Source organism: Neopelma chrysocephalum, unplaced genomic scaffold (assembly GCF_003984885.1).
Source record: "Neopelma chrysocephalum unplaced genomic scaffold, ASM398488v2 Primary Assembly neopelma1_68b, whole genome shotgun sequence".
Lineage (NCBI taxonomy): Eukaryota > Metazoa > Chordata > Aves > Passeriformes > Pipridae > Neopelma > Neopelma chrysocephalum.
Genome location: NW_020897728.1, coordinates 1,959,985 through 1,985,739, shown reverse-complemented (window position 1 = coordinate 1,985,739; position 25,755 = coordinate 1,959,985). Strand labels below are relative to the sequence as shown.

The following is a 25,755-nucleotide window of genomic DNA, read 5'->3' as shown; positions in this document are numbered from 1 at the left end:
GTCCCACTTCCCCAACACTGGCCTCTCCCAGAAACAAACCCCTCAAGCCATCTATGGAAAGTGGATGCTGCTGCTCCTCTCTAAATCCTCATGTTCACTCTCAGCCATCATCCTCCTCACAGAGGAGCATCTCATCCCCTGAAATATCATGCAAATTCAACCCTGCCAAAAGCCCTGCCAGTCTCTTTTAGTTTTCCCAAGGTTTTCTGTCTAGCCATCATCTTTCCAGGCCTCTGACAGATGTGCTGGCAAGATCTGCAGGATGGTTACTGGGACAAAGCCTACATGGGCTACTCTGCTCAAGAGTCAGGAAGCAACCAGAGGGGCGAGTGTTGGTCTGGCAGCCTTGCAACCTCCAGGCTTAGTGGAGATGGGTGTGTGCTGCCCTACAGGGGAAAAAAAGGGGGAAAAAACCAGGAGGCCTTCCTAGGAGCTGACAGGCAGTGCTCACCTTTGACAATCCAGGGCAGGTCCAAAGAGATCCTAAGAAAGGTCCCCTCTCCTTTCAGGGAGATTTCTGCTGATTTCAGGTGACCCACTTGGATCTGGAGAGTGCTGCAGAAGACTCCTACTACTCCTGGCAGGTAATAGACTTTCAGCACTTGCTCCTTGCCAGGTTCAATGTATTCCTGCAGGGGATGGGAGGAGAGAGGGAAGGAATGCATCAAACAGGGTTTGATGGGGGATGGCTCAGGTGACAGACAGGCTGAGAAGACAGGGTTGCATCTGGAAGAAAACATCAGACCACATCACCTTCTAACTTCCTCGTACCCAAAAGCTTGAGCCTCCAACCCAAGGGTGCAGTGTGTCCTTCTGAGGGCTCCTAAGGCTGCACCCCCAGCAGAGCCTGCCCTGTGCTCACAGCTCTGCTGCTAATGGGGTTTGCCCTCTGCCAGCAAGGGCCAGGCTCAACAAGTGAAAGCTCTTTTGCCAGGCACTGTGGAAGAGGAGTGAAGTTGCCTGCACTCAGCAGGGCCAGCAGCTCCTGTCACAGCACATCAGTGGTTCCAGGCTGGTGTCAAAGGGCCTGACCCCTTATTAATGAACCTGACAAAAACACCTCATGCCTTTGGGGTTACATAGAGGGTGCATGAGCGTATCCAGACTCACAGTGACCTGCAAACCTATATCTCTGGAAGCACAGGAGGAGAGACTAGGATGAGATCTAGGGAAGAGGGTGATGCCAGGAAGGCACCTCCTCTCTGGTCTTCCAAAAGGGCTGTCCAAGCCCCAGGCTGGGCTCACACCAGCCAGGTTGAGGGCAAACCCATCTCTGGGTGACAGGACAGAGCTGCAGCTTTCCTTGGCTCACCCCTGCACGCTGGGCTGGACGGCTCCCCAGTCCCATTCCCACTGCTGGGAGAAGCAGCTGAGCGGGACAGATCCTGCCTCTCAGTCCCCCGAGCTCTTGCTCCAGCACCCAACAGGGCTGCAGCCCCGGGGAGCCCTGCCAAGCTGCCAGCACCCAGGGTGCTGCTGCGGCAGCTGCCTGCACGGGGCCACTCTGAGCTGTGTCTTCGGATGCTGGCAGGAAGGGGGCATCAGCGTGCCATCCCTTGGAGGAGACAGGCAGGAAATAATGAGAAAGCGATTTGGCTTTCACCTCTTATTCCAAAGAGGGTCAAAGACAGCAGGAACACTGCTTAAGCTCAAAGGCATCCAGGCACGACGGAGAAGCTGGGATGGTGGGATGCTGCAAACTCCTCTCCTTGCTCTTCCAGCCCCACTCCTCCCTGGGCCCCTCACTGCCCCAAAGAGCTGCTGCAGAGCAGCAAAGCTGGAGGGAGTGAGGGACCAGCACAGGGGCTGTGAGAACTTCTGGCAAAGGAGCTTCAAGCCAAAGCAAGGAATATGTAAATTGCTGCATAGTGCTGGCAGGGAGGAAGCAGGGACAAGGAGTAAGTCCTGTCTGATCACACAGCCTGGGTGAGGTGACCCTCAGAAGAGCTGGCACCACCCAGCTCCAGTGCCAGCACACCCAGAGAGCTCAGCAGTCCTGGTCCAAGGAGTGATTGATGTGCTTGTGCCTCCCACTAGTGGCACCCACTGGCCAAGGCCACGGGGGAGTCTATTAGGAGAGCACTTGCTTGACCTTCTCTAACCCCAGCAGCAATTGCTTTCAGCCCTGCCTCTCAAGGCTGGGTCTGGTTGGTTTTTTACATTTTTTTTCACTTTAACCCTCTCCTGGGCCACCTGACACAGGGCTGGGGCCAACCACTCGTGCTACTCACCGTGCTGGGCACGACCACGGGCTCACCAGGCAGAGGGCTGTCTGCCCTGGCAGTGCTGGGGTCTTGCACCTCGTAGGTGAATCCAATCACCCCAGTGTTCTGCAGGGTGACCTCTGCTTGGATGACTTCATTAAACATCTGGAGAGAAGACAGAGGAGTGGGAAGTTACAGATACCAACGTGCTGCTGGGAATCTCCTTCCTCATTCATGGGGTTGGAAGCAAACAGCCACAACGCAAGAGCAAGGACTGGGGAGGAGATACAGGCACTTGACCATCCCAGGTCAGCCTGGATCAGGCACAGGGCACCTCTTAGCCCTGCACAGGAGCAGGGAGTTCTGGCAGCACGCAGAGATGTGGTATTAACCATGTAAGGGCCAGTAATAAATGAACCAGGGCCCTCTTTACTCTGAGGGGTCACCAAACAGCCTGGTGAAACAATGGAGGAGGCATCGAGGCGTTCCAGAGGAAAAGGCACCTGCATGCAAGTATTGGCAAGCAAATACATTGACAGGAAAAAAGGGAGACACACAGGGGCAACACAGACAGGGCCAGCAGCTGGAAATATCTGTGGGCTTTTAACTGAAAAGAAGTAAAATGAGGATTATTCTGGGACATTCTCTCCAGCTACAGTGACTGGAAGCCCAACTTCCTTCCTGGATTATTTTGTAGATTAAGCAAGAGCATTAGAGGAGAGCATCCCCTTGGAGCTCAAGCTTTAGAAGCAGATCAGCAGAGGGATGTCTCAGGGACATGTCCCTCTGAACATCCCAACTGGGATCCTGCCTGCCCCAGGAGGCAGTGTTAGATCCCTCAAAGAGGAGGAATTCCCAGCATTGGTGGTGGGTGTGTGTGTGTGTGAGGTGAAGATGGCCATGACAACCAGCTTGGATGGTGGATGTATCCCTTAAAGGTTGTCCTTTCCAGGGCCCAGAGCCAACAAAGGAGCTGGGAAGGGGAGAGAGCCCTGGGCTGGGGTGGGCAGCAACCCAGTGGTGATGGTTCCAAGGCAGCAGCTCTGCCAGGAGAAGGGGGTGGTACCTGCAGCCCAAAGTCGATGTCGTAGGTGTCCAGGTGGTAGCTGAGGTCCGAAGCCTCCCCACTCAGCTCCACCTCGTAGGTGGGGCCTCCCTCCACGTGGCACAGCGCCGTGACACGGGCGGCGATGTTGGGGTGGCCAAAGAAGGTGAAGAGCACCTGCTGGCTCTTGCCCGGCTGCAGCACACCGGACACCGGCTGGACATCAAAAACCTGCAGGAGGGGAGGAGGGATCGAGATGCTGAGCATGGAAATGGGTGCAGAAGAGCACTCGTGGGTTGGAGCGAAGTACAGAGGTAACTGGAGGGGCTCTTTCTCCAACACAGCCAGAATCATCCTGATCTCACCCTGCATCTGTGTCACTGACCAGTGGAGGGACCATAGGGGAAATCTTCTTCCATACTCGCTGATCAATGCATTAATTAATACACAACATTAAAGTAAATTAGGATGTCTCCTGGCAGTAAGATATTCTCTCCACTGCAGAACTTGCCTTTGAAAACAATTTTACTGCCTCCAGAAAAACAGGAGACTTGGAGGTGAAAGCCCTTGGAGCTGGGGGGAGAACTCCAGCTCGGCTCATCTGACTCCTGAGGCTTTTCCCTCTCTCTCTGATTTACGTGCTGCTCCCTCAAGGTGCTACAGCAAAAGCTCCTGCAAAAATTTCCAATCAACGACCCGATGAGGTACAAGGGGAGCAATGCCCTCCCCAGGTGCTGCACTGGGAGCATCCTTGGGCAGCCCTACAACACGTCCCACATGGCCTCTCCAGTGACCAGTTGCTCCAGCAGCATTTTGTGATGGGCTTGCAAGGACTGAGACCCCTCTGTGGGCAATGCCAGTGGGAGCGGGGGCTACAGAACTGCTTTCCACACTGGAAAGATGGAAGCGAGACAGATTCCCACTTACCTCTTCCATTCCCAAGGCAAGGTTCTCCACCCCTGTGAACCGCCTCAATCCCTTCATGGTCTCCAGGCTCTGAGGCTCCACAGCAGTGGATGGCAGCACCTGGAAAAAAAGCACCACGGGCTGCAGTGAGCACTGTCTGAGCAAGATCACTCTGCTGCAGGCTCCACCACCACACCAGGAGCAGCTGAGGTGGGACCTGGGCACAGATCAGTGTGGGTATGTCCATGCTATCGATGGAGTGCTGGTCCAAGTCCACCCACAGATGAGACACAGGCTCTGCCTGCACTTCCTACATGCAAGTGTGCACGAGGGAACTGGATACCCCCAGCACTCAGACAGAGGGAGCTGGAACTACAGGATCTTTGAAGGTCCCTTCCCAGCAAAACCAAGGGCCCTTCCCAGCCAAACCATTCCAGGGTTCCAGGATAGCCGCTTGAATTTCCCTGGTTTAATTGTGCATACAAGGGCAACAACCAGGAAATAAAGATGATTTCATGCTTCTGTCTGAGAACATTCAGCCACACTATTCTTTGTGTCTAGTGGGTATCATTTCTCCTGATTCAGAAAAAACGTGCAGAGTTGAAATGACCAATATTGGGGTTTGAGCAGGTACAACTCCTCTCCTTGAACTTAAGGCTTTAAGTTCACTGGTGCTTTCAGAAATTCCCGTGCTTCCTTACATCCTTTTTTACTGCCCCAGGAGCAGCCTCTGTTCCACATGATACAGAACAAGGGGCCAGTTCCCACTCCAAAGCACCAAGATTCACCAGGCAGGTCAGCAGACCAAAGACCATTTTCCATGCTAGGAGGAAGAGAAGTTTTGCCTTAAAAAAAGACAGCTCTGGAGCCATCACTGCGATACTGGCTCTTGGGTGAAGGCAGGGATGTGAAAATGGTGGCTCTAGCTGGGCTGGAAAGGGGGAAATGGAGATCAGGACTCAGCACAGCTTGGTACAGGAAGGAAACCGAAAGCCTTCTCATGATGCAAATAAAAACCTGATTTTACATTGTAAAGAAAATAAGCCAAAAAAAAAATCCCAAACTCAAGATAGGTCTGTAGGATCTGAGTGGGTCTCTCTGAGCGAAACTATCCTATTTGTCTCTTCCCAGATGCCCCACTTCCAGCCACTGGCCCTGCTGCTCAGCCCACTCTCAGGGCACACGACAGCAGGACAGCAAAAAGGGAGGTTGGCATGAGCACAGATTTTCAGGGGCAAGTTTGGGAGGCAACGCAAGCAGTAGGTGCACAAGATAATCTACCTTTGCTTCCAGGGATTCCTCTGAACCTGCTGGCTGTTGGGCAGGATCCTGGACTGCTCCCAAAGAGTCCTCTGAACCTGCTGGCTGTTGGGCAGGATCCTGCTCTGCTCCCAGGGCATCCTCTGAACTTGCTGACTCTTGGGCAGGATCCTGCACTGCTCCCAGGGCATCCTCTGAACTTGCTGACTCTTGGGCAGGATCCTGCTCTGCTCTCAGGGCATCCTCTGAACCTGCTGGCTGTTGGGCAGGATCCTGCACTGCTTCAGTGGCTTTGGTTGGCTCCTCCAAAGCCAACCTCCTCCTGCAGAAAGGGTTGGGAGTGTCTTACAGTCCCAGTTTGGCTGGAGGACATTGTCTCCAGCCCAGTGTCCAACTGGTGGAGAACACCTATTCCCTGAGCACCCAGCCTGACCATGGCTGGTTGTTGTTATTTCCACAAGGAAATCTCAAAAGCACTTTGTCAGATCCCAGGCAAACAGCCTCGGTCTTTGCAAAGCACAAACAGGACCCCAGGAGGAAGAGCTCCAAGCAGAGGAGCACCTACCTGATGGTGTTCACCTGGCTGTCTGTCTGGAAGGACCAGTGGTAGCGGACAGGGATTGGGCTGCAGTTGGTCATGGCCACATAATGCACTTGTTCAGTGCCATTTATGACGTAGCCAAAGTCCAGGGCCCTGGTCTGGATGTGGAGGTTTGGGTAGTAGACTTCTCCCCGAATGGTGACCTGCTCCTCATGGGGATGCTCTATGAACCTCATCTTCAATGTCTTCTCTGCTACCCAGCTATACAAATCCTTTTTATAAGCTGGGTTAAACTGGATGTGGAGATGAAGGTTCTCCCCTTTGTCCAGTTTTATGGGCTGCAAGGAGATGAAGAGTATTAATCACCTGTGTGATGAAGTCCCAAGGTCTGACAGCATGAAACGTTAAAGGTTTGAAGTGTGACCCCAGCGTGGCCTTCCCAGTTCACCCTTCATTTCTTTAGGGTGAGGGTCTGACTGTGAGCATCACACTCTTGTCCAAGATTCTCTCAGGCTCATGTTTCTGTGCTTGGCAGCAATACAAGGGGATGGCTGCTGGAGAGCTGGGATGCTTTCCAGGAGTCTGGATGGCTTGCCCAGACCTAGTTGTCTGCTCCCTGTGTCTTAGAGCCAGGATGGGTCTTCCCAATTCAGGGGAGATTTTGCTTCCTTCAGCAGCTCTGCTGATTCAGTTCAGGCCAGTCCACTGCTGACTCTACAGAAAGAACTTCTCGACTCGAGGACCTCCCAGCAGAAGGGCACCACCACACCCCTCCCTCTTCAAACCCCACCAGCAGGAAGGTCCCTGGCTGTTCACCTGAGCATCTTTAGGGAGGGGCTGCTGGTCCACATCACAGATGAGGAATGGCTTCTTCAAGTCCAGCACAATGCTGAGTGGCAGGGAGCAGTTGTTTTGTAAAGACAGAGGCTTGTATAGGAGAGTCAGGACATCACTGGGCCACTACAAAAACAGGAGACAAGGAAAAACAACCTCAAATGGCCACAGACCTCCTTCCCCTTCCAATGCATTTCACATTTTTCAACCCCAGAAGTGCATCCATCTCTATTTACTCTTTCTAATAGTTTCTAACCCTTCCAGCTGATTTAAGAGCCATGCCATTAAATGCCATGAAAGGATGCAATCCAGAGACTCACCTTCTCCACACGGAACATGATTGCTCTGGCAGATATTTGCACGAGGGGAAAAACGAACTCGCAGCTGACATCCACCTGCATTATCTGCTTCTTTCTCTTCTCCTTCCCCACCATGGCGTGACACAGCAGCCGCTCCTTCACCTTCTGCATGTGAGAGTCACTGTCACCAGTGGCTGCTGGCTCACCACCCATGGGCCCATTTCCTGCCATAGCCACTGTTCTCAAAAGCCCATTTCCTTTCTGTGCTGCATCTTATTTATTCTGCACTCAAATGTCTGTAACGCTGCACCCCAATAGCCACAAACGGTGCTCGTGAGTCCTGTGCTGCCTACAACTGTAATAATCCTGGCCCCAAATGATTATGGCTTTGATTTGTGCCACTGCTGAGCATAGTGCTTACAGAAAGCGGGAAAGTAGGAACTGATTAAAAAAAAAGTAACTATATTAAGGAAATGGGTGACAGAAGGGCTAATCAGTAGGAGCTTCATGCAGATTTCTTCCACATTCGCTTAAATGTTGTGCCCAGGGGTCCTGGAACCAGGGAATGCACACCAGGTTTAGCTGGCAGCTTCTCTGCAGAGTTGTACTTCCCCTGGAAAGAAAGGTCCAGGGAGGAGAACACCCCAAGGCCCTTGCTAAAATCTGTCCCTCTGAGCTGCTTTCCAAGGGTGCTGCAAGACCTGGCTGCCCTTGGGACGCCAGGGCTGGCTGAGAGACTGGGGAGCAGTTTTAAAAATATTGACCAAAGTTGAGCTGTCAATTATAATGATCTCTGGGAATGGTTTCCTACGTGGATGGACATCACAGTGATCATTAGAGCTGACACAGTGTTGGTTTTCCTCCTCCAGGACTCAGGGCTAGACCAGCCCTTTGCCCACATTTGTCTGCAGAGGACAAGTGATGCTGATCCCAGACACTCCCTCCCTTCACAGGGCTTTTGTTTTACTCCCTGCTTTCCCCAGATAAAGCACTTGTGGCACTTGTTTCATTTGCTTTCTGCCTGGGCTCTCAGTCTAAGTGTGACTTTTTTTCTCTGCCCTTTCTTTCTGCCTCAGCACACGACACTGGTAACCTCCTGTTTGCCCTGAAGGACCAATATTTCCTTCAGCCTGTATTTTGGGATCAGCACTGGCTTTTGGTAGCTATGGAAACACAAAAAAGTCTTAGCAACTGATGGTGGCCAGCAAGGAAAGCAACTGGTGCTGCCATGGAAACTTGTGGCCTTAAAACAGTTTCTTGAAGGCACTTGCTCCTTCTCCCAGGCAAATGTCAAGGGGCTGCAGGAGAAGCCCCAGTGGAGGGGATCTGATGGGAAGGGCTCAGCCCTTGGTGGGACCTCACCTGGGGGGTGCTGGAGAAGCCTTCCAGCACCATGTCCTTAGTCTGGCCCGGCACCAGCTCCATCTGCGGCGGTTCCAGCTTGAACACGGGGCTGGCAGGTTCTGGGATCTGGGAAGCATCTTTGCCCTTGGTGGTACCCAGGGGATGACGCTGCTGAAGGATGCTGAACCCTTCTGTAGTCCAAAACAGTTGATGGGTGTGTCGTCCTTTGTTTGTTATTTTGAACTCGTAACAGAAGGGAGTGAGGCTGGAAGAGAAGCAGAGAAAATGTCATGAAATGACATTGAAATGTCATGGCTGGAAGAGAAGCAGAGGAAATGTCATGGGAGCTGCTGTTTCCCTGCAGTCACCCACCTTCAGCACCCTGATGGAGTTCCCTGAGTGCACACTCAGCAATAAAACCTCCACCAAAAGGCCACCTGAGCTCAGGGCTTCAGCCACAGCCAGGCCTTGGCTGCCCCTGAGTTCATCACCACCCAGCAGCTGTTTTCCATCTCAGTGGCTTTTGAGGGTTTCTAAAGGCTCCCAAATAGCCATCACATGTTTCTAAAGGAATCCCTGTGGCTTCAGGGAAACAGAGCTGGGACCTACTGAAGAAGACCCAGCCTGAAGGACTACAGCAAAACAGCCCATGGGAGAAGCGGGAGCTGAGAGAGATCCTACCTGAAGTGGGGGCCAAAGCTGAGCCCCTGAGAGAAAGGTTTGTCCGTGACGATTGTGGTGCCAACACCCACAGCCTGCACAGGGATGATGTTCACTTCGCTGTTCTCAATGAACAGCTTCACCCTGTCCTCAGATTTCCCCGTGTCATCGAGGTTTGCTGTGACAGTCACAGACACCTCGCTCTCGGGGGGGATCACTCCCTTACTGGGTTCAGTCCTCCAGCGTGAGCACGTGCCAGCCTGTGAGACAAACCAAGCACGAACTTAGGATGGAAACCACGGACCCTGGTCTGCTGTGGGGTGCAGGAAGTGGAAGGACCAAAGAGAGGAGGGTAAAAACCATAAAGGTTTAATTTCCCTAAATTTGAGCTACAGTGTCTGGCAACAGCAACTCTCCAAGATCTTATACAACCTGTATTTTATCCTCCTTTAACAGATTCACCTCATTAACCCAGTTTTGCTCAACCCAAGGGATGTTCTACCTCAGGAGAAGGTTATTCCCCCTCCAGTCTCTCTTTGGAGTCCATGCCAAGGGAAGCTACTTTCCTGGCTTCCTGACAACAGAGCTGGGTTGGCACAGAGGCTCAAGGCCAGAGGAAGCCAGGACTGCTCCAATCCCACCACAGCAGCCACACAGCTGGAGGATATTGCTGAGAGCCCAAAGGATAACTCTGCAAAACCAGCTGAACAAAACCCCAACACTAAAGTCTTCTTTCCCGGGAGGCTCTCAGTGCTTCTCAACAGCCCCTGAAAGACTGAAGCCCTTTTTTCCCATTGATCATCAGCTGCAGGGAGGTGTCCCAGTGCCCTCTGCTTTGGAAAAGTCAGCTCTGCATGGCTACAGCAGGGCAGGAAAGCAGTAAGCAGAAAGAAAACTGCAGTGTGTGTGTGTATTTCACTGAGGGTTGTCCCAGATAAAACCACCTCCAGAGCCAGGTTCCTCTTGCCGCACTCGGATGGAATATCTTGCAAAGAGAGGCATGGAAACATTGAATATAAAAAACAAGTCATAGGCTGCTCCTGAGCAGTCATTTTCACTGGAAAACAGCCCCACAGATACTTACCATCTCTGCCCAGAAGACTGCAGGGATGACGCTCTGATTGGAGAGGTGGAGAGTTTGGGAAATATCTTGTACGACCGGGATAGTGCCCAGGTTTATCTCGGTTGGATATACATAGACAACAGGTCCCTGGCCAGTGCTCTCTAAATGGATTTTCTGGTCCAGGAAGAAGGTAGGAAAGATCAAAAAAAAAAAGACACATCAGGGAAAGTTTGAAAAGCTTAGACAGCTCTAAGGGCACTCCTAGGCTGGGGATAATTCTGGCTGTTTGAAGTTTTCAGTGCTGTAGACTGAAACAGAAGGCCTGGAGCAAGCGTGGGATATGCAGTGATCCCACCTGAAAGCCACAAGCTCCCATTATCAGGAAACAGAGAAATGCTGTTTCCCATTCTTGCTTCTTCACACCTCCTCCACACTATCTCTCTTTCCTCTGCCTCCTGCCTGCTTCCACTCCTTTCACTGCTCCATCTTGCCCCAAACCACCCTCCCAGCAGAATGTGAGACCCACAGATTGGTCTGGGGTTCAGACTGGGCTTGTTATCCCGTTTCCCACTGCATGTTGGGTCAGGCACTGAGATTACCACCTACAGGGATTCTATACTTCCTCTTTTCTAGGCATAAGATGCTGCTTATGACGCCAATCCCTTCTTTCCTGTCCATACCAGCCATATATCACAAGCTCCTGTTTTCCCTGGAAGAATCCCTGCACATTTTACACTCCATCAGGATGAGTCACACAAAGGCTCACATCTCACACTCACCAGGGGGGATTCTTCACTCCCAAACACGGTGATGTCAGCAATGGTGTCATGCTCTCCCAGCACTTGGGTTTCAAGTATAAATGGGATCTCCACTGAGCTGTGAGCCTTGATAGTCCCACATGGCCGAGGGGTGAAGTACCGCACAGCAGCATCCTCCTTGTGTTCCTAGAAGGGACAGAATCAAACACAACTTCAGAGGGAGGAAACTTTAAACTCCTTGACATCTACCACGATGGCAACTCACACACACTTTTAAAAATCCCCAGGAGAAAGCAGAAAGGCACAAAACAAGATGAAGGACTTGTAGGGGCTTAGCATCCTCAGGGGGTCCAAAAGCTGCTGCGTCCCACAGACACCCACTCCTGTGCTGGCAGCCCCCTTGCAGCAGCTTTTCACAACCCTCTAAACTCTCCTACATTAAACCACCTCAAAGACTAGAATATAAACTGCTTCCCTAAGAAGTTAAACGGCTTCCTGAAGTTTGTATTCAGGCAGGTTCCTGTTCTAAGTGAACCTTTAGGTTTGAATAGAAACCGGCAAGGTCTTACGCAAACCCCTTTTTTCCCCTCATAAACAACTGGACAACATTTGAGAGGAGGAGGTGGATGCGATGCCAAACCTGAGGAAGAACCCTGTAGCAGCCAGGAAAGTCGCTGTCATTCACAAGCTTCAGCATCTTCTGGTAAGGGACCTTCAGGTAGCACCGTCCAAACGTCATGATGGGGTTGAGCGCTCGCAGGGGAGGAACGACACATCTGGGCAAAGAGATGACCCCAAGGAATTAGAGACACTGAAAGGATAAAGAACTTGTACCTCTGAAGAACATGAAATGGAGCACAACACATTTGTCACGTCAAAGGGACATTTAATACTCCTATGCAAGGCAGTGTTCTGGTGGTGGGTGCACAAGGAAAGACGAGCAGCTGCAAGGAGAGTGCTGGTACCTGGCTGTGATGGGCAGTGCTGACACCTTCCTGCCAACACCATCCACGTCCACCACCAGCTCCATCTGGTATTGCCCCACGGTGTTGGAACACAGGGTGACCTGGTGGAAGGGAAGAGCAGCAAATATTTCCTCACTCCCAAAGGTTCATCACTCGTGTACTGTCCTCCAATTCTTGTTCCATGACAAGGAAAGGAAGGACTTTGCCTTAATTCTTCTGCTGGTCCACGTCTAGAGTGCAACCTCTGGGAGCAACAAAACCCTTCTGGCAAGATCGGATTTATTAAACATATCTTGAAGTTATCAGGGCATAGGTAAGCTAAATTAAAGCACCATCAGACTAATGCTCTACTCACCACTTTATTCAAATTAAAGGATCAATTTTTCACCTGACTACAATGACATAAATGCAGAGGAAATCTGTTGACTTGAACAGAATGAACAGCATGTGCTCAGTTCCAGAGCTGAGGGCAAAGTGTGGCCCAGCAGGTGCTGGGCAGTCCATGGCTGCAGAGTGTTTTCTGTCCCCACTGGAGATCCCCACAGGGAATACAACTCATTCTGCTCCCCAGGAGAGGAGAAATGAGACAGGGAAGAAAAGCAAACTGATTTATACAATGACATCCCTCCCTCTAACAGCCACCTTCTGTCCTCATCCTTCCTCTGCTGCTTTCCATCAGAGAAATTCCTCTCAAAAACACACGAATGGCTTCTGTACTTGACCATATGGTACATGACTTCAGCTTATGACTTTGGAAACAAAACTGTGCTCCTTCAGGAACATCCTGAGCAACCCAGCTAAAAGAGGCCTCACACCAGTGCAGATCTCTTACTCACACAATACTCAAAGCTGGCAGTGCCAAAGCCCTCCCACACATCAGTGAAGCTGTATGGCTGGACCCTTCCCATACCTGGATATCCTGGAATGCCTGGGAGCAGATGGTCCCTCTGCAGGGCGTTATGGTAAATTCCATTGGCTTCGTGAGACCCTGAGCTCCCTTTCTCCAGGATGGGTGAGTGTTGCTGGATGTCTGATCCGAGCTGGTGAGGCTGGGCTGTCCAGAGCCGTCCTCAGGAATGCGGAGGGTGAAGGCCATGGGCATCAGGGAGGTGTTGGTCAGGCGGCAGGACAAGGTGCGAGGAAAGCCTGGAAAATGACACAAGTATCCAGGAGGCACCAATCACCTCGTGATTCCTGCTGTGAATGTCCCCATAGGATAAAACTGTGCTTGGAGTTTGGCTCTTTGTTATCTGAACTACAGCTCATTGAGCAGCTCAGCCAGGAATTAATGGTCACTTAGTTCCCTTTGATGCTGCTCCCAGATTGCTGCCTTGGAAATGCCCACTCTTAGCCCTGCTGAACACCACAAGTGTCTCTAACGGGGAGGAGGAGCTCTCTCCCCTGCCCCAAACCAGCACCAGTTATTTCTCACTGATGAGTGTGCACCCAAACCGAGGATTTGCTCTCAAAATTCAGACTGTAAAACTCCCTGTTAACTCTGCCTACACTCCCACTGTTTTCAAGATATAAAAGCAGTGAGTTGTCATCGAGGAGAAGCTACAGTAAAACAAAGGGAGGATGGAATTGGGAACGAGAACATGATGCAAAGCACCCTAATGCAGTTTACCAACAAACAGGGACACCATCCCCTGCTGCACACTGGCTGTGACTGCTGCCTGCAAGAGTTTACACCACCTTAGCTCTGAGACTTGCATTTCATAAGGGAAAGCCAGGGATACAGCCACACCTGGTGGGGATGTCCTGCAGAGCCAGGACACCAGCCCATAACCTGCTCTGCACTGGACATCTGTCTTGGCTGGCCAGCTCTGTGGGGAGGAGACATCTCCCAGGGCCTGCTTACCAAGCGTCCTTTGAACCCAGAGGGGGAGGAAAAACCAACTGCAGGCACAGCCAAGAGCTTGTCTGTGCCCATCAACAGTGACCACTGCCCAGCTCCAGCACTGACTCCAGCAGGGAGGCAGGAGGGGCACAAAAAGGACCAACACAGATGTCACAATCCCAAATGAGACCGAGGTCACCAGATGCAGAGAACAGTCAGCAGCACAGTTAAAAGAAGCAAAGATACAACAGCTGCCTTCAGCTGAAGAGGCCTTGGGAGTGAAATCAGATTAAGCAGGATGGATCTCCTATTATGTAACAATATTCCTGTCTGGTGCCTTTCTTGTTGGTTTATTCATTCAAAAGGAAGCTGAGAAGTGGCTGAGCAGGGGTACTGACTTTCTACTCCTTTGGTCCTGCTTGACCTCATGATGGGAAAATGCTGCCTGAGCCACCAGCAGCCCTGGAGTCAGCACCCTTAAGGCTGCTGTGGAGGAACACAAGTGACAGATGCTCTGAGGCTCAAATGCTCCATTTCAGCAACACACAGACCTCTCACACTGTGGTCCAAACCCTGGGCACACTCACCGAAGGAGACGTCACCGAAGCGGAGGGCGCGTACATTGAAATGGAAAGTCGGTCCGATGACACAGCCCCTGTGAGGACAAAGACAGAGGAGGCAAAGGCTGGGTTAAAGGGAATTGCAAAGGGTTCAGCTCTCATGACCCCTTGAATGGATAAAAGCTGCTGTCAGAGCCACCATGGGTTTCAAATCAACCCACCACCCTGTGCTCTGCATGGCATCCGCGTGGACAGGAGGCAGCCAAAGCAAAGTGGGCAGCAGCCAACAGCCTATCTGGGACAAGCCCTCATGCTGCTGTGGTTCTGAGAAGTGAGCTTTGCCTTTCCCATCACAATTTGTTTTCTTCTTTCCCCACCTCTGCCCTCTGCTTGATGGGGATTATCTTTTGCAGCTGCACCAGCCCATGGGATGATGCCCAAGCCCTTGTGACAGTCCCTGCTGCAGAGCTCCCCATCTCCTGCACCAGCCCTTTCCTGGCTGTGGAAAGGAGGCACCAGAGCACTCCCTGCACAAGAGCTGGGAGCACAGCCTGTCCCCACACATGGGCACGAGAGATGTGAGGCTGCTGCTGCCCATTTGGGAGGGATTATTAACAGGATTTTAAAAGCACAGCTTCTGGTGCAGAATCACCCGGGCTGGCCCATCTCCAAAGCCCTGGGGGCTTTGCTGGGTGTTCAGGTGGGACATCCCAGACCAGCTACTGCCCAAAGCTGGTGCCATCCCACTGCCTGCCACGGCCCAAGGGGGAGAGACATCCCTGCAGGAAGGAGTCACTCCAGCTCCTGGTACCTGCACTGGGCAGAAGGCACCTCCACACTGAGGGGCTGCCAGCATCAGAGCCAAGACTGAGACCTCAGGCAACACCTTTGTTCTCTGCTCCACCACCAAATGAGGCAGGTGGGAGATGATTACCCAGAGACAGCTACAGACGTGCCCACCAAGCTCCCAGAGCCCTCCTCACCTGATAGTCAAGGTCACAGGCTTGGGGGCTTGAGGGACACAGAACTGGAATTCTTCCTTGAACTCCCCCGGGATGGTGGTACGGAAGGAGATGTTGATGGCCTGGAGCCCATCTGGTGGAATGATGCCCAGCTGGGGCAGAAAGGTGAAGCAGCAGCCCACAGCTGTAGTTGGAGGGATAAGGCTGAAGAGACCCTCAATAGGCCCTTTGTTAACCAGGAATGCCTGCAGCAGCAAGAAAGCAAGGTGGAAATACATGAGCAATCTCCTTTCTTACAGAAGGCTGAGTTGTTTTTAAATTAAACAATTAACACCTGTAAAAGGCAGAAGATGCTCTGTGCTGCTGCACGGCAGGAGCAAAAAAAAATTACAACTTTGAAATACAACTTCCTATGCCTTTGGGATTGATTTTCATGCAAAGCAACAATAACTTCACACAACAAGAGTGACTCTGGGTTATCCCACTGACACAGAGCAATCCACTTCCACATGCACAGAGGAGCTGCTCAGCATCAACAGGTTCATTCACCCCTGCCCTGAGAGCAACACGGGGCATTACAGTGTGACAAGTTAATCACCACTGAGCTGCTGCTGCTCCAGATGTGCCCAACCCCACCAAGGGCAGGACACATTCTGGTTCCATTGCAGCCAGCCAGTTTATTGCACGTAGAAGACACCAGAAAAAAAGATGTAGCAAGTTCCTTTGCCTTTGCTTCCTTCCCAGAAATGCTTTGCTCTTTCTAGAGCTGGAGATGCACCAAGGCTGAGGGGGGTGAGGGACTGGTCAGTAAGGGAAAAGCACTCCCAAGCCCTTTGTGACGGCCAATGCTGAGCCAGGAGGCTGGACAGCTTTCCCCTGACTCCCAGGAATAGGCAGGAGGCACCTGACTGAAAACTGTTTGCAATGGACTGGAGCTCAAACGCAGTCAGTTTGTTCCAGCTGCTTTTGAACAGCCTGAGCACAAAGGTGCCTCGAGTCTGGGGCTGGAACAAAAGCCTCTGAACACTCAGCTTCTTGACTCAGTGTTGCTTTCACGTGCCAAGGGGTTGTTTTTGCAGGAAGCCTCCCAGCTGCTCTCCAAGGGCAGTTGCAAAAAGCAGGGATGAGGGTTTCTGGAACAACAGATACACTCCTCAGAACCCATCAAAAGGATCCGGATTCTGTGAAACGCCCCAAATTTGACTGGTATCACAACTGCCTGAGTTGCCAGAAATTCTGCAGGTCCACCAGGCTCACTGCTGCTCCAGGAGCCATCAGGATCCACCCCAACCCCTGCTGCTCACCTTGTATATGTGCCGTGATATGACAGAAACCTTCCCAATGTCCAGTTCCTCAAATGGGAAGTAGAGCCGGGGCCCGAGGCCTTCCCCTATGAGGCGCAGGGGCAGCCTGGTCTCACGGCCTGGGGAGAGATTTCTCTTTCAGTACAATAATTCCCTATATTATCCTGCATTTTCCAGGCTGCCTCAATGCTATTCCCTGACTCTGAGCTGGATAGAACCAGGTCTTGATTCTCCAGGAGAAGACATGGCCCCTTCTCTTCCCTCAGGAGATATGTCCATGGAAACCATCCTTTCTTCTACCCCTCTGTTGATACTGGAACTTTAGGAAATGTCAGACATTTTGTTCTTCCTCCTTCCAGGTTTGTTTCCTTATTTCAATTCTTTTTGCCCCCAAGGGACTTTAACTCTGGGCCGATTCCTACCCTGACAATCCAAGGGATCAGCTCCGGTCTCAAAGGGATGGATGTGTGTGTGGATGTATCTGCACCACTTAAATGACCTCCCTGAGATCCTCTTCCAAGGGGCCAGTGGGAGAGTTAAGCTTCCATTGGGCCCATCAGGTCGTTCAGGAGCAGGCTCCTGTTTCTCAACACACATCATTTTGTTCCTCCAACTCCCAGACCAGCTCAAGGCTTGCATGTCACTAGTCCCTGCACTGCTTGGATTGTTCTGGAATCTGTGATCCAGAGCCAGGCATCCCTGGCCTTGCACAGGAGACCCCCCAGAAGCCACAGGGACAGTGGGCATGTACCAGCACTGCCCTGCTGACCACAGAGCCTTCCCAGCAATGACACAGGAGCCCTGTGGGGTGGAGGAGCATTTGCACCTCGCCCTCAGCGTGGGTGAGAGGGGCAGGAGAGGGGAGCTGTACCTGAGATGTCACAGTAGGCAGTGTGTTTGTAGACTCGGGCTTCTCGGGGTCTGAAGGTCACGCTGATTTCAGCTGAAGAATTTGGCCAGACCTCTCCCTCCTAAAACGGAAGGAGACAACAAAACTTTCATCTTGAAACATCACATTTCTTGTTTTCAGTCGCAGCCCTGTAAGCCTTTATTTAGAGAGCATCAGTGACGAGCAAGGAGCGAGCAACACTAATCAATAACATTGATAAGAGAGACTGGAAGATTCAGGCAGGTCCCTGCAGCCTGCCAGGAGCCTGCAGGGCAGAAATGCTTTGTGCAACAAGCTCTCCAGCCTCACAAGAAAGCCAATGCCTTCCCTCTCAGCACATCAAGCCAGCTGAGGTGGGGATCTGCCAAGTGACCTCATGTAGGGGAGGAGGAGGAGAAGGAAGAGGAAGGGAGGTTCTCAGCTATCAGCTATCTCAGATATCACTTACCACCGGTTTAATAGTGAAAATGTCATCAAAGAACAGCATGGGATCTCCTTGCACCTTTGTCCTCTCGTTCTGGAAGATGTGGGAGAGCAGGGAAAGGCGTTCTCCACGAGTGGTGTCCGCTCTGCTCCATTCCAGAAAATTATCCGCCTGGGCATTTTCCTGCAGGCACAGCCTGTGGCAGAACCTGCAGCCACGGGGAGAGACAAACCCAGCAGATCCTTTAACAGGCCACATATTTGCAGAGATAAGTGTAAGTGCAGCAGCAAAGCACTTGGGGAGGAGCAGCAGCAGCTCCTCAGCCAGGGGCTGACCCCGAGTTCCAGATGGATCAGAGGATCCCTTGCTGTTTGTTGGCACAGCAGGTGGTTTTACTCCACACTCACAAGCTCAGGAGAGATTTTGAAAGCCAGCAAAACCCTCAAGAGAGCCTCTTGGCTCAAAGCCACTGCCACAACTGAGGGAGAATCCACCAGCCACCTCAGCTGGCTTTTCCTACCACAGAGCTGCTCAGGGGAGGTAGATAAAGATCAAGATCAAGGAACACCTTGATCTGGAGGGGCTTCCCTGGAAAGGGAGGAAAAATCTGCATTTCATCTGCAGGTTACCAGCATCACTCTTTGCCTCTTCCCTTTTGGACCTGCAGGGATAAGCAAACTCCAGCTGCCCTGTTCCCTACAATGCCTTCCACCAGAGCTTCCCAGAGCACTTTCAAGACAAATAAATTAATTCACATCACATCCCTCCAGTGACATTAAAGATTTTGCATGCGTAAAACCAGAGGCCCTGAGAGGGGAAGGGACTTTGTTTTGCATCACCCAATAAAGAAGTCAGGACCAGCATATGTTGGTTACACCCTTGGGCAGTGTATCTCCCTGAAATGCATCTCTCAAACCCACCTCTGCTTCAGCTGATCCTCTTCTTCCTGAGTAGCCAAAGCCTTCCACTGGAAGCGGGCTGTGACATTACTGTAGTTGTGGATCATCACGGTGCTCTGGTTTGACAGTGTGATGTAAGTCTTCTCAACTGCCACAGAATTCCTGTCCAGTCTGATGTGAGCATTCACAGCTGACCCATGAAGGCTTGTGTGGGTATCTTCACCTGGAACAAAGCAAAGGGGAGTCTTTGCTCAGCCCACTCGCTGTTGGAAGCACAAGGAACAGAGCAAACCACAGGTGACAGAAGAAAAGGTCACAGCTTTTGGCTGTATGAGCAGTTCCAGGGATCAGGACATTCATCACATCCCAACTGCTGTGTGTGTACAGGGTGGGGATGTCCTGGACACCACCTCAAGCACCTTATTTTTGGTGTGTCTGTGGAGATCTGTCCCCAAGGTGACAGTGTTTAGAGTGAGATTAGTCAGATGTGGTGGGGTGACCCACTCAGGTCACAGGGAATTCTGCATCAAAGTCATTCAGGTGACTCTGAGGAGCCCCACTCAGTCATGGCTTGCCCAGGGTCTCCTGCAGGCATTCCAGGAGCTCCTGTCTCTCCTGATCCCTTGTTGCTGACAAGCAAGGATGCCTGGGGGCATGTGGGCAGAAAAGGGAGACCCAGAAGAACAAGGGAAGTGATGGCCCATGGCCATGACACAGGCGAGGACTTTGCTGTGTTGTGTCAGCAGTGCCCTCACTTGCTGTGGGCTTGTGATGAGGTGTCAAAACAAGACTGGTGGGGCACAGCCCACACCAACCTGCCCATTACAGTCCTACAAGCCCACGTCTTCAGCCTGGATCCTGCTGCCTGCCCCCGAGCCTGCACTGAGGATTCCCAAACTATTCAACAACCAGAGCAAGGACATCTTTGCTTTCCACCCCAGGCAGAGCTGAAGAGGAGAGAGCCCCTGGCTGTGCACATCAACTGATGGAGGACTGGAAACTTGCTGGAGAATCTGCTGGCATTTCATCCTCTAGAATGGACCAAAGGCTTCCTCGTTTCCAGAGCTTTCAAACCTTCATTATTCCCAACCAAATACCTCCTGGGCACAAACTTCAGTACCAACCCCACCCTTCCTGTTGCAGGTGATTGTTTCCCAGGCGAGATGCAAACAGCAAACATCAGACGTGCTCTCTAGAAATGGTATTTCTGTGGGGTGGTTCTTAATGCCTCAGTGCCAGCCTCAAATGCCAAGTGCAGCAACCCAGCCTTATCCTGGAGGGCATCCCTCTGCAAAGGCAGAGCCTTCTCCTCACTGCCCAGGGCACAGCAGGGCAGCCCAGCAGTGCCCAGCACTCACCTGTGTCATAGTGCACTACCAGGGATCCAGAATGACCTCCGGTCTGCAGAGGGTGAAATTCCACTGTCACTTGCAGGATGTCACCAATGCCAAGAGTTCCCATGGTCGGAATGACAGAGAAGGGGCTGCAACAGAGAGAGAGACCAGGACTCTTGGGGGAGATCTGGGGAAGATATTCCTTTTGCAGTCCACTTCAGCTCACTTGTTTAAGGAAGGAGCAAACCAACCACAGCCAGCAGAAAGCAGAACACACAGGCTGAGAAACTGCTGCTGGCTCACTTCTGAGGTGATCCAGCCCTCAGGAGAACCTGCTCTGGTTCCTTTTATTACTCTATTACAATTCTATTATCACCCAAAGGTGTTTTGCATAAAGAAAGACCAGCTGCTTTACCTCTGGGTGCTGATTTGGTAACGGGCTTCCCTGTTACCAAGGTTGCGAACCATCAGAGTCCTCTCAGTGCTGTACTTGACTGGACAGACCGAGAAGTCCAGCTGGTCAGGGAAGTTCAGGACAGCTCGGGCACCAATGGCCCGAATTGGCACAATGAACTCTTCTCTTTCAGTGGTGCAGATGAGAGAGTGGAAATAATCCTGCACAGAAAGAAACAGTCCCAGCACAGAGCATTCATCCACATCTTCACCACGGGCAAAGAGTACCCCATAATTCTAGATCCACTGCAACTGCAGCTGAGCTCCTCAAAACCCAGGCCAGGTGCCCTGTCCTGAATCCAGCCCTGCAGGTTCACTTTCCACTGAAGGCACTGATCTCTTGGGACCTCCAGACTCACCTTGTTCTCCCCAGGGGTGAAGACGATGCGTAAAGTAGAACTCATGCCCGGTGGCACCTTACGGTACGCACCGCTGGGGCCAACCAGATGGAAATAAGGTGAACTCTCCATCGTGACCTTCACCAGCCGAGGAACCTGCAGGAAAGACACGGAACGATGATTTTGCCACTTGTGGAAACAGGTAGAGAAGAGACCTGGCCGTGCCCTGGTGACATCCTTCCTTAAACACCTTTCCAAGGCACTTTTAGCTCCGGAGGTGCATGCACATAATAAACAAGAGTGGACTTGAATCCCATCTGCCTGGGCAAAAGCAGCTCAGCCAGAGAGAGTAGGACAATTATTTTTTACTAAGACTGGTAGAAATGTTAATATAGATGTCTTTTTACATTGGAGGAAGCATGAGTAGAGCAAATTCACTGTTTGTCTGTTGGCTGGTACTCAGCAAAGACAAATAAGAAAAACTCCTTTGGGGTAGATACCACCAACACACAGCCAAAATCAAGAGAGGATCTCCAGCATGGGAAGATGTCCATCATCTTGCCAACAGAGGTGCTGAGACATTTCATTCTGGGTGTGCTGCAGCAGGTAACTTGCTCTGCTTACACCACAGGAACTGCACCTCTCTCCTCTTCCAGCACACTGTGAAACCTCCACATCCCAGCACTCACCATGTCCCTGTTCCTCAGAACCAGCGGCATTTCACAGACCTTGTGTGGGACGTAGTTCTGAAATACCACCTCTGATGGGAAAACATAAAACAAGGTCTGGTCTGGGTCAACTGCTGAGACCTGGAGAGGCAAGAGAGAGCAGGGAGAGGTTCAGCTGCTGGGGGGAAGGTTCATGAATGAGGATCCTGCACAGACTCTCAGTGAGCACTGCCCAGCTCCCACTGGGGAAACAGCAGCTCACCCACCTCTGCTCTGAGCTGATCAAAAGCTGCTGCACCACACAGACCAGGCTCAAGCTGAGAAGCTCTTTTGACACTCTTTTCAAATACCACATCAAAGAGCAAGGAAAAGGGCAGGAAAAGGCTACCTTGTGATTGGAGGTCTCACTCATATCTTGACGCTGGACAATCTGGGGCAGATTAATCTGCGGAATGCTGGCCAGCCTCTGCTTGGTGGTGAGAGACATCTGCTTCTGGAAGGCAGAGGGAGTCAGCTGAAAGGCAAAAAAACCCAACAAGAGCCTCAGAAATGCCCTTGTTCAGAAAGGTTTTTCTTGTTCAAGTGCCACTGATGAATAATTTGTGATCACAGCCACTAGGATGGTTCTGGAAGTCCTGGAAGTTACTTCCTGAAATATTTAACATCAGTAAATTAATGATATAGAGCAGAATGCACATGCTCTGACCACGTGGCTCTGTCCCATTAGCTGCTCCGTGATTTGATGTGACAGGTTTGGGGAATTCTGCTCTTTGGGAATTTGTTTCCTCTTTAGTTGCAGTGGATCGAGCCAGTGACCTTTGCAGAGAGTGGGGAGGAGTTATCAGGACTCCCCCAACTCCATCCTTGCACAAGGCTCAGGACCCACAGCGTGTGGGGATGTCACTGCTGGGTGAGTCTGAGGAAAGCAGGACAGCAGCGTTGTGCCAAGGCTGAGGTGCAGGGGAATGGGTCCAAGTTTTAGTTCTCTCATTAATTAGCACTTGTTTTCTCTCTGTCTGGCCTCACAGGCCCCTCCACAGAAGAACACAGAGAGATCTCCTTGGCAGAGCCTCAGCACTGGGTCATCTCCAGTCAAGCGAGCTCCAGTCAGCACAGGGGACATTTGCAGATGGGAAGGAGGAATTGCTCTGACTCCACTGCTGCCTGCAGGGCTGGATCTGTGCTCCACACAGGGGATGAGATAGAACAATTGGTCTGGAACCTGTTCTAGCTGGGACCAGCCACGTCTCTTCAGGCAGAGTTTGAGCAGCACAGGTGAGTGTGCTGAGCTGCCAGAAGGAATTCCTGCCCACACAAAGGGAATGGAAAGAAGCACACGCTCAGCTTTGCATTTGTTTAACTTGGCTCCAGTGGCACAGCCAGGCAAGATCTGGGCTGTCCCTGAAAGAACACACAGTCCATCCCCTGCTGCATCTCGACAGCCCCTGCCAAGAGAAGCACAGCACAAAGAGGTGGGGAGGGGTCTGTAGCTCCACGGTGCTGCTGGACAGCGGGAGGGGCAGGGAGAGGAGGGACACAGAGAGTTTCCAACCTTAACACAGCTCCCACCCAGCCACAGTGGGTACTTACCATTACAGGCTTCTCTGCCTCTCTGGCCAGCTTTGGAATGCGAGGTTTCACCTCTCTGCCCTGGAATCCAGAAGCCATCCCGGAGGATGCCGCGGGTGGACAAGTCGTGCCAGTGGCCACGTCTCAGCTCGCCTGGAAGGAGCAACAATGGAACTCTGGAAATCCAGAATCCCGTTCATGGCAGACCCAAAGGACACACCGGTGTCTCCAGGCTGTGACATCCCTCAGAAGTGGAGACCACAAGGCCTCCCCACCCTGATTCATCATTAAACCGTATTTAAGTGGCCGAGTTAAGATTCATAGATGTAAAACCCCGGAATAAACAGTCCCTGAGCCAAAACAGCCTTTTGCTGTGGGTGCAAATGAGCCACAGAACACACCTGATGGCATTTCTTACCTTGCCCCCTGATGCCTCAAGATTCTTCTAGCGTTTTGGTTTTTCTAATTTTTATAAGCTTTATAAGCAGTTATATAAGTAGAAGCAGATTTTAGGAGCAGCAGCCCTTATTCCTTTACCCTTTAGCACAGTAGTTTACACATTGCTCAACCCTCTTACCCCATTCTATATTCCCCATATCAATTCTACCCCTGAATTCCAGTAGAAAATGTTTAGTCTTTTGTCAAGGCAAGGTTTATGCTGTTTAGAGAACACTCACATCTTGGCCTGAACCACAGAACACTTTCAGAAACTAGGTGACCGAGTGCCCTTTGTGCTCTGAAGAAGATGAAGATGATGAAGAAAAGCCCCCAGACCCAATTCCCAGCGGGTGGACCAGAGCAAAAGCTACAGGATGGACAAAAACTTGGATTGGTCGGGCAGTATTATAAATTGTAACATCTCAGGCACAGAAGGGACGTGCATGCGGGAAGTTTTAACTGCAGTTTTTTTCTGGCTTTTCTAAATCCTCGGGAATGGAGGATATAGATGGTAGCCTGGAGAGGGCTGTGACTGGCAGTTAATCACTTTATGTGATAAAAGCATAAGCTCCTCTCACACAGTCAAAATGCAGGAATTCCAAGATACAAAGTTCCTGTGAGGCTGACATCAGACAGAGTCACATTTCATTAACTCACAAAACAAAAATAAACGGGGTTTGTCAAGAGACATCTGTGATGTGGATCCAGGCCTTGCCTATAGCCATATGAAAGATCCACATGCAATCCAAGGCAGGAAACTGTGGGAAATAGGGCCTAGAAAAAACTGTACCTTTGAAGAGAACGGAGTGGCTCAGTACAGGGGTGAGCTGCAACTCCTAAAACTGCTATTTTAACTCCTGTTTCAACTCCTAAAACTGCTATTTTAGCTCCTGCTTCAACTGCCACCGCCATTTCAACTGCCCTGACAGGTAACAGCCAACCAAATGCTGCAGTCACAAGTTTTACCTTATAAGGTGTGATTATCTGTTTGTTGTTGGGTTATAAAAGGAGGGCTGCGACCCCAATAAACTTGTCTCAGCTTCACCTCCCCTGAGTCCGTGCCTCAATACACCACAGGAAACAACATGATCCCTATTGGCGTAGAAGAGAGTTTATTTGTGAGATTGTTTAATGGTTTAAGATCTGCTTTGCAGGAACTGCAGAGATTCATTGTGTCATCTAAGCCTATGAGACTGGGCACTCCTGCTCATCTGTTCCAGCCCAAGGACTGAAACTCCTGCAAGCCAAATAAAAAGAACTGTTTTAAATCCAGCAGATCATCTCCATCGTGGTCAGAGTTATTATCAAGAACCCTGAATTTGCTGCCCAGAAAAAGAAAACCTCTGTTCCTGAGACGAATAGAACAACAGAGACTGATACAAGGACTGTTAAAATAATGCTTAAGGTTTTTTTCTTATCTATATTGTTTAATACTACCAGTAACTATGAATTGAGTTTAAAACCTCATAAGCCACTCCTCATAAGACTTGTGAGGAGGCCGAGGACGGGTAATTTCCTTTACCTGAGGACAGGTAGTTCCCACTTCTCCTTGAGGATTCACTTCCAGTCTTGCCTGAACCACCATAGGCTACTTGGAGCCTGTGGATAACCCGGAAGATAACCTGGAAGATCTTAAGCCAGCCAAGGACCTGCTGGTGTGACTGTGCTCACATCAAGGCAATGATCAATCATTGTCTCCGTGTTGGTTGTTTCACAGAACTCAGCGGAACTGGGAGACAATGGAGGGAACCTGGAACGGGGGCGGAACCGGACCCATGTGTCAGCAGAGCCTGGGCAGTGAGTGGGCAGAGCCCAGCCCTTCCTCTCCTCAGGTGTTACAGACCATCCAGGCAGAGCTTGAGGATCTGACCCGGACCTTGAGGCAGGAGAGAGCTCAGAGCTTGCCACTGGCCAAAGCCCACTCGTGTCTCTGCTCCTGAGCTCCTGTTCTGCTGCAGGAAGTGTGAGTCAGTGTCAGTGCTGGAACACCCCGACCTTCACAGTGTGCACCTGCTCATGTCTGTGGTAAAAAGAAATAGCCAGTGGTGTCCCTCGGAGGGGATGAGGGAGGACGAGCCTTCGCTGCGTGGGCCACTTGCAGAGAAGTCAGCTACAGAAAAAGGCGAATCCTCTCAGTGCCTCTTGGCAGCTCTTGCTGCTTCTCTGCACTGTATTTAATATTGGTTTTATATGAAATG

General features: G+C 51.3%; 2 protein-coding genes across 2 annotated transcripts in view; both read right to left on the bottom strand.

Annotated features, from left to right (window-relative positions):
• LOC113968604 (hydrocephalus-inducing protein homolog) overlaps positions 1–73 on the bottom strand; it is a 3,951-nt gene extending 3,878 nt beyond the window's left edge. The window contains exon 1 of the mRNA XM_027685298.1: positions 56–73. The gene's annotated coding sequence lies outside the window, so the exon portion shown is untranslated. The remainder of the gene's footprint in view (positions 1–55) is intronic.
• A 3,303-nt stretch (positions 74–3,376) lies between these two features.
• LOC113968602 (hydrocephalus-inducing protein homolog) lies at positions 3,377–25,263 on the bottom strand. The gene is made up of 25 exons (XM_027685293.1): positions 25,080–25,263; positions 23,141–23,272; positions 21,939–22,064; positions 21,572–21,691; positions 20,904–21,038; positions 20,507–20,706; positions 20,116–20,240; positions 18,779–18,980; positions 17,883–18,066; positions 17,417–17,516; positions 16,546–16,664; positions 15,263–15,486; positions 14,307–14,374; positions 12,790–13,025; positions 11,880–11,980; positions 11,555–11,690; positions 10,936–11,100; positions 10,178–10,330; positions 9,115–9,353; positions 8,452–8,698; positions 7,111–7,254; positions 6,773–6,916; positions 5,981–6,294; positions 4,177–4,275; positions 3,377–3,480 (listed from the first exon to the last, which is right to left on the bottom strand). Exons 2-24 carry the CDS (start codon positions 23,216–23,218, stop codon positions 4,230–4,232), a joined length of 3,606 nt encoding a protein of 1,201 aa, XP_027541094.1. The 5' UTR covers positions 23,219–23,272; positions 25,080–25,263; the 3' UTR covers positions 3,377–3,480; positions 4,177–4,229.
• Between the last annotated feature and the right edge of the window lie 492 nt (positions 25,264–25,755).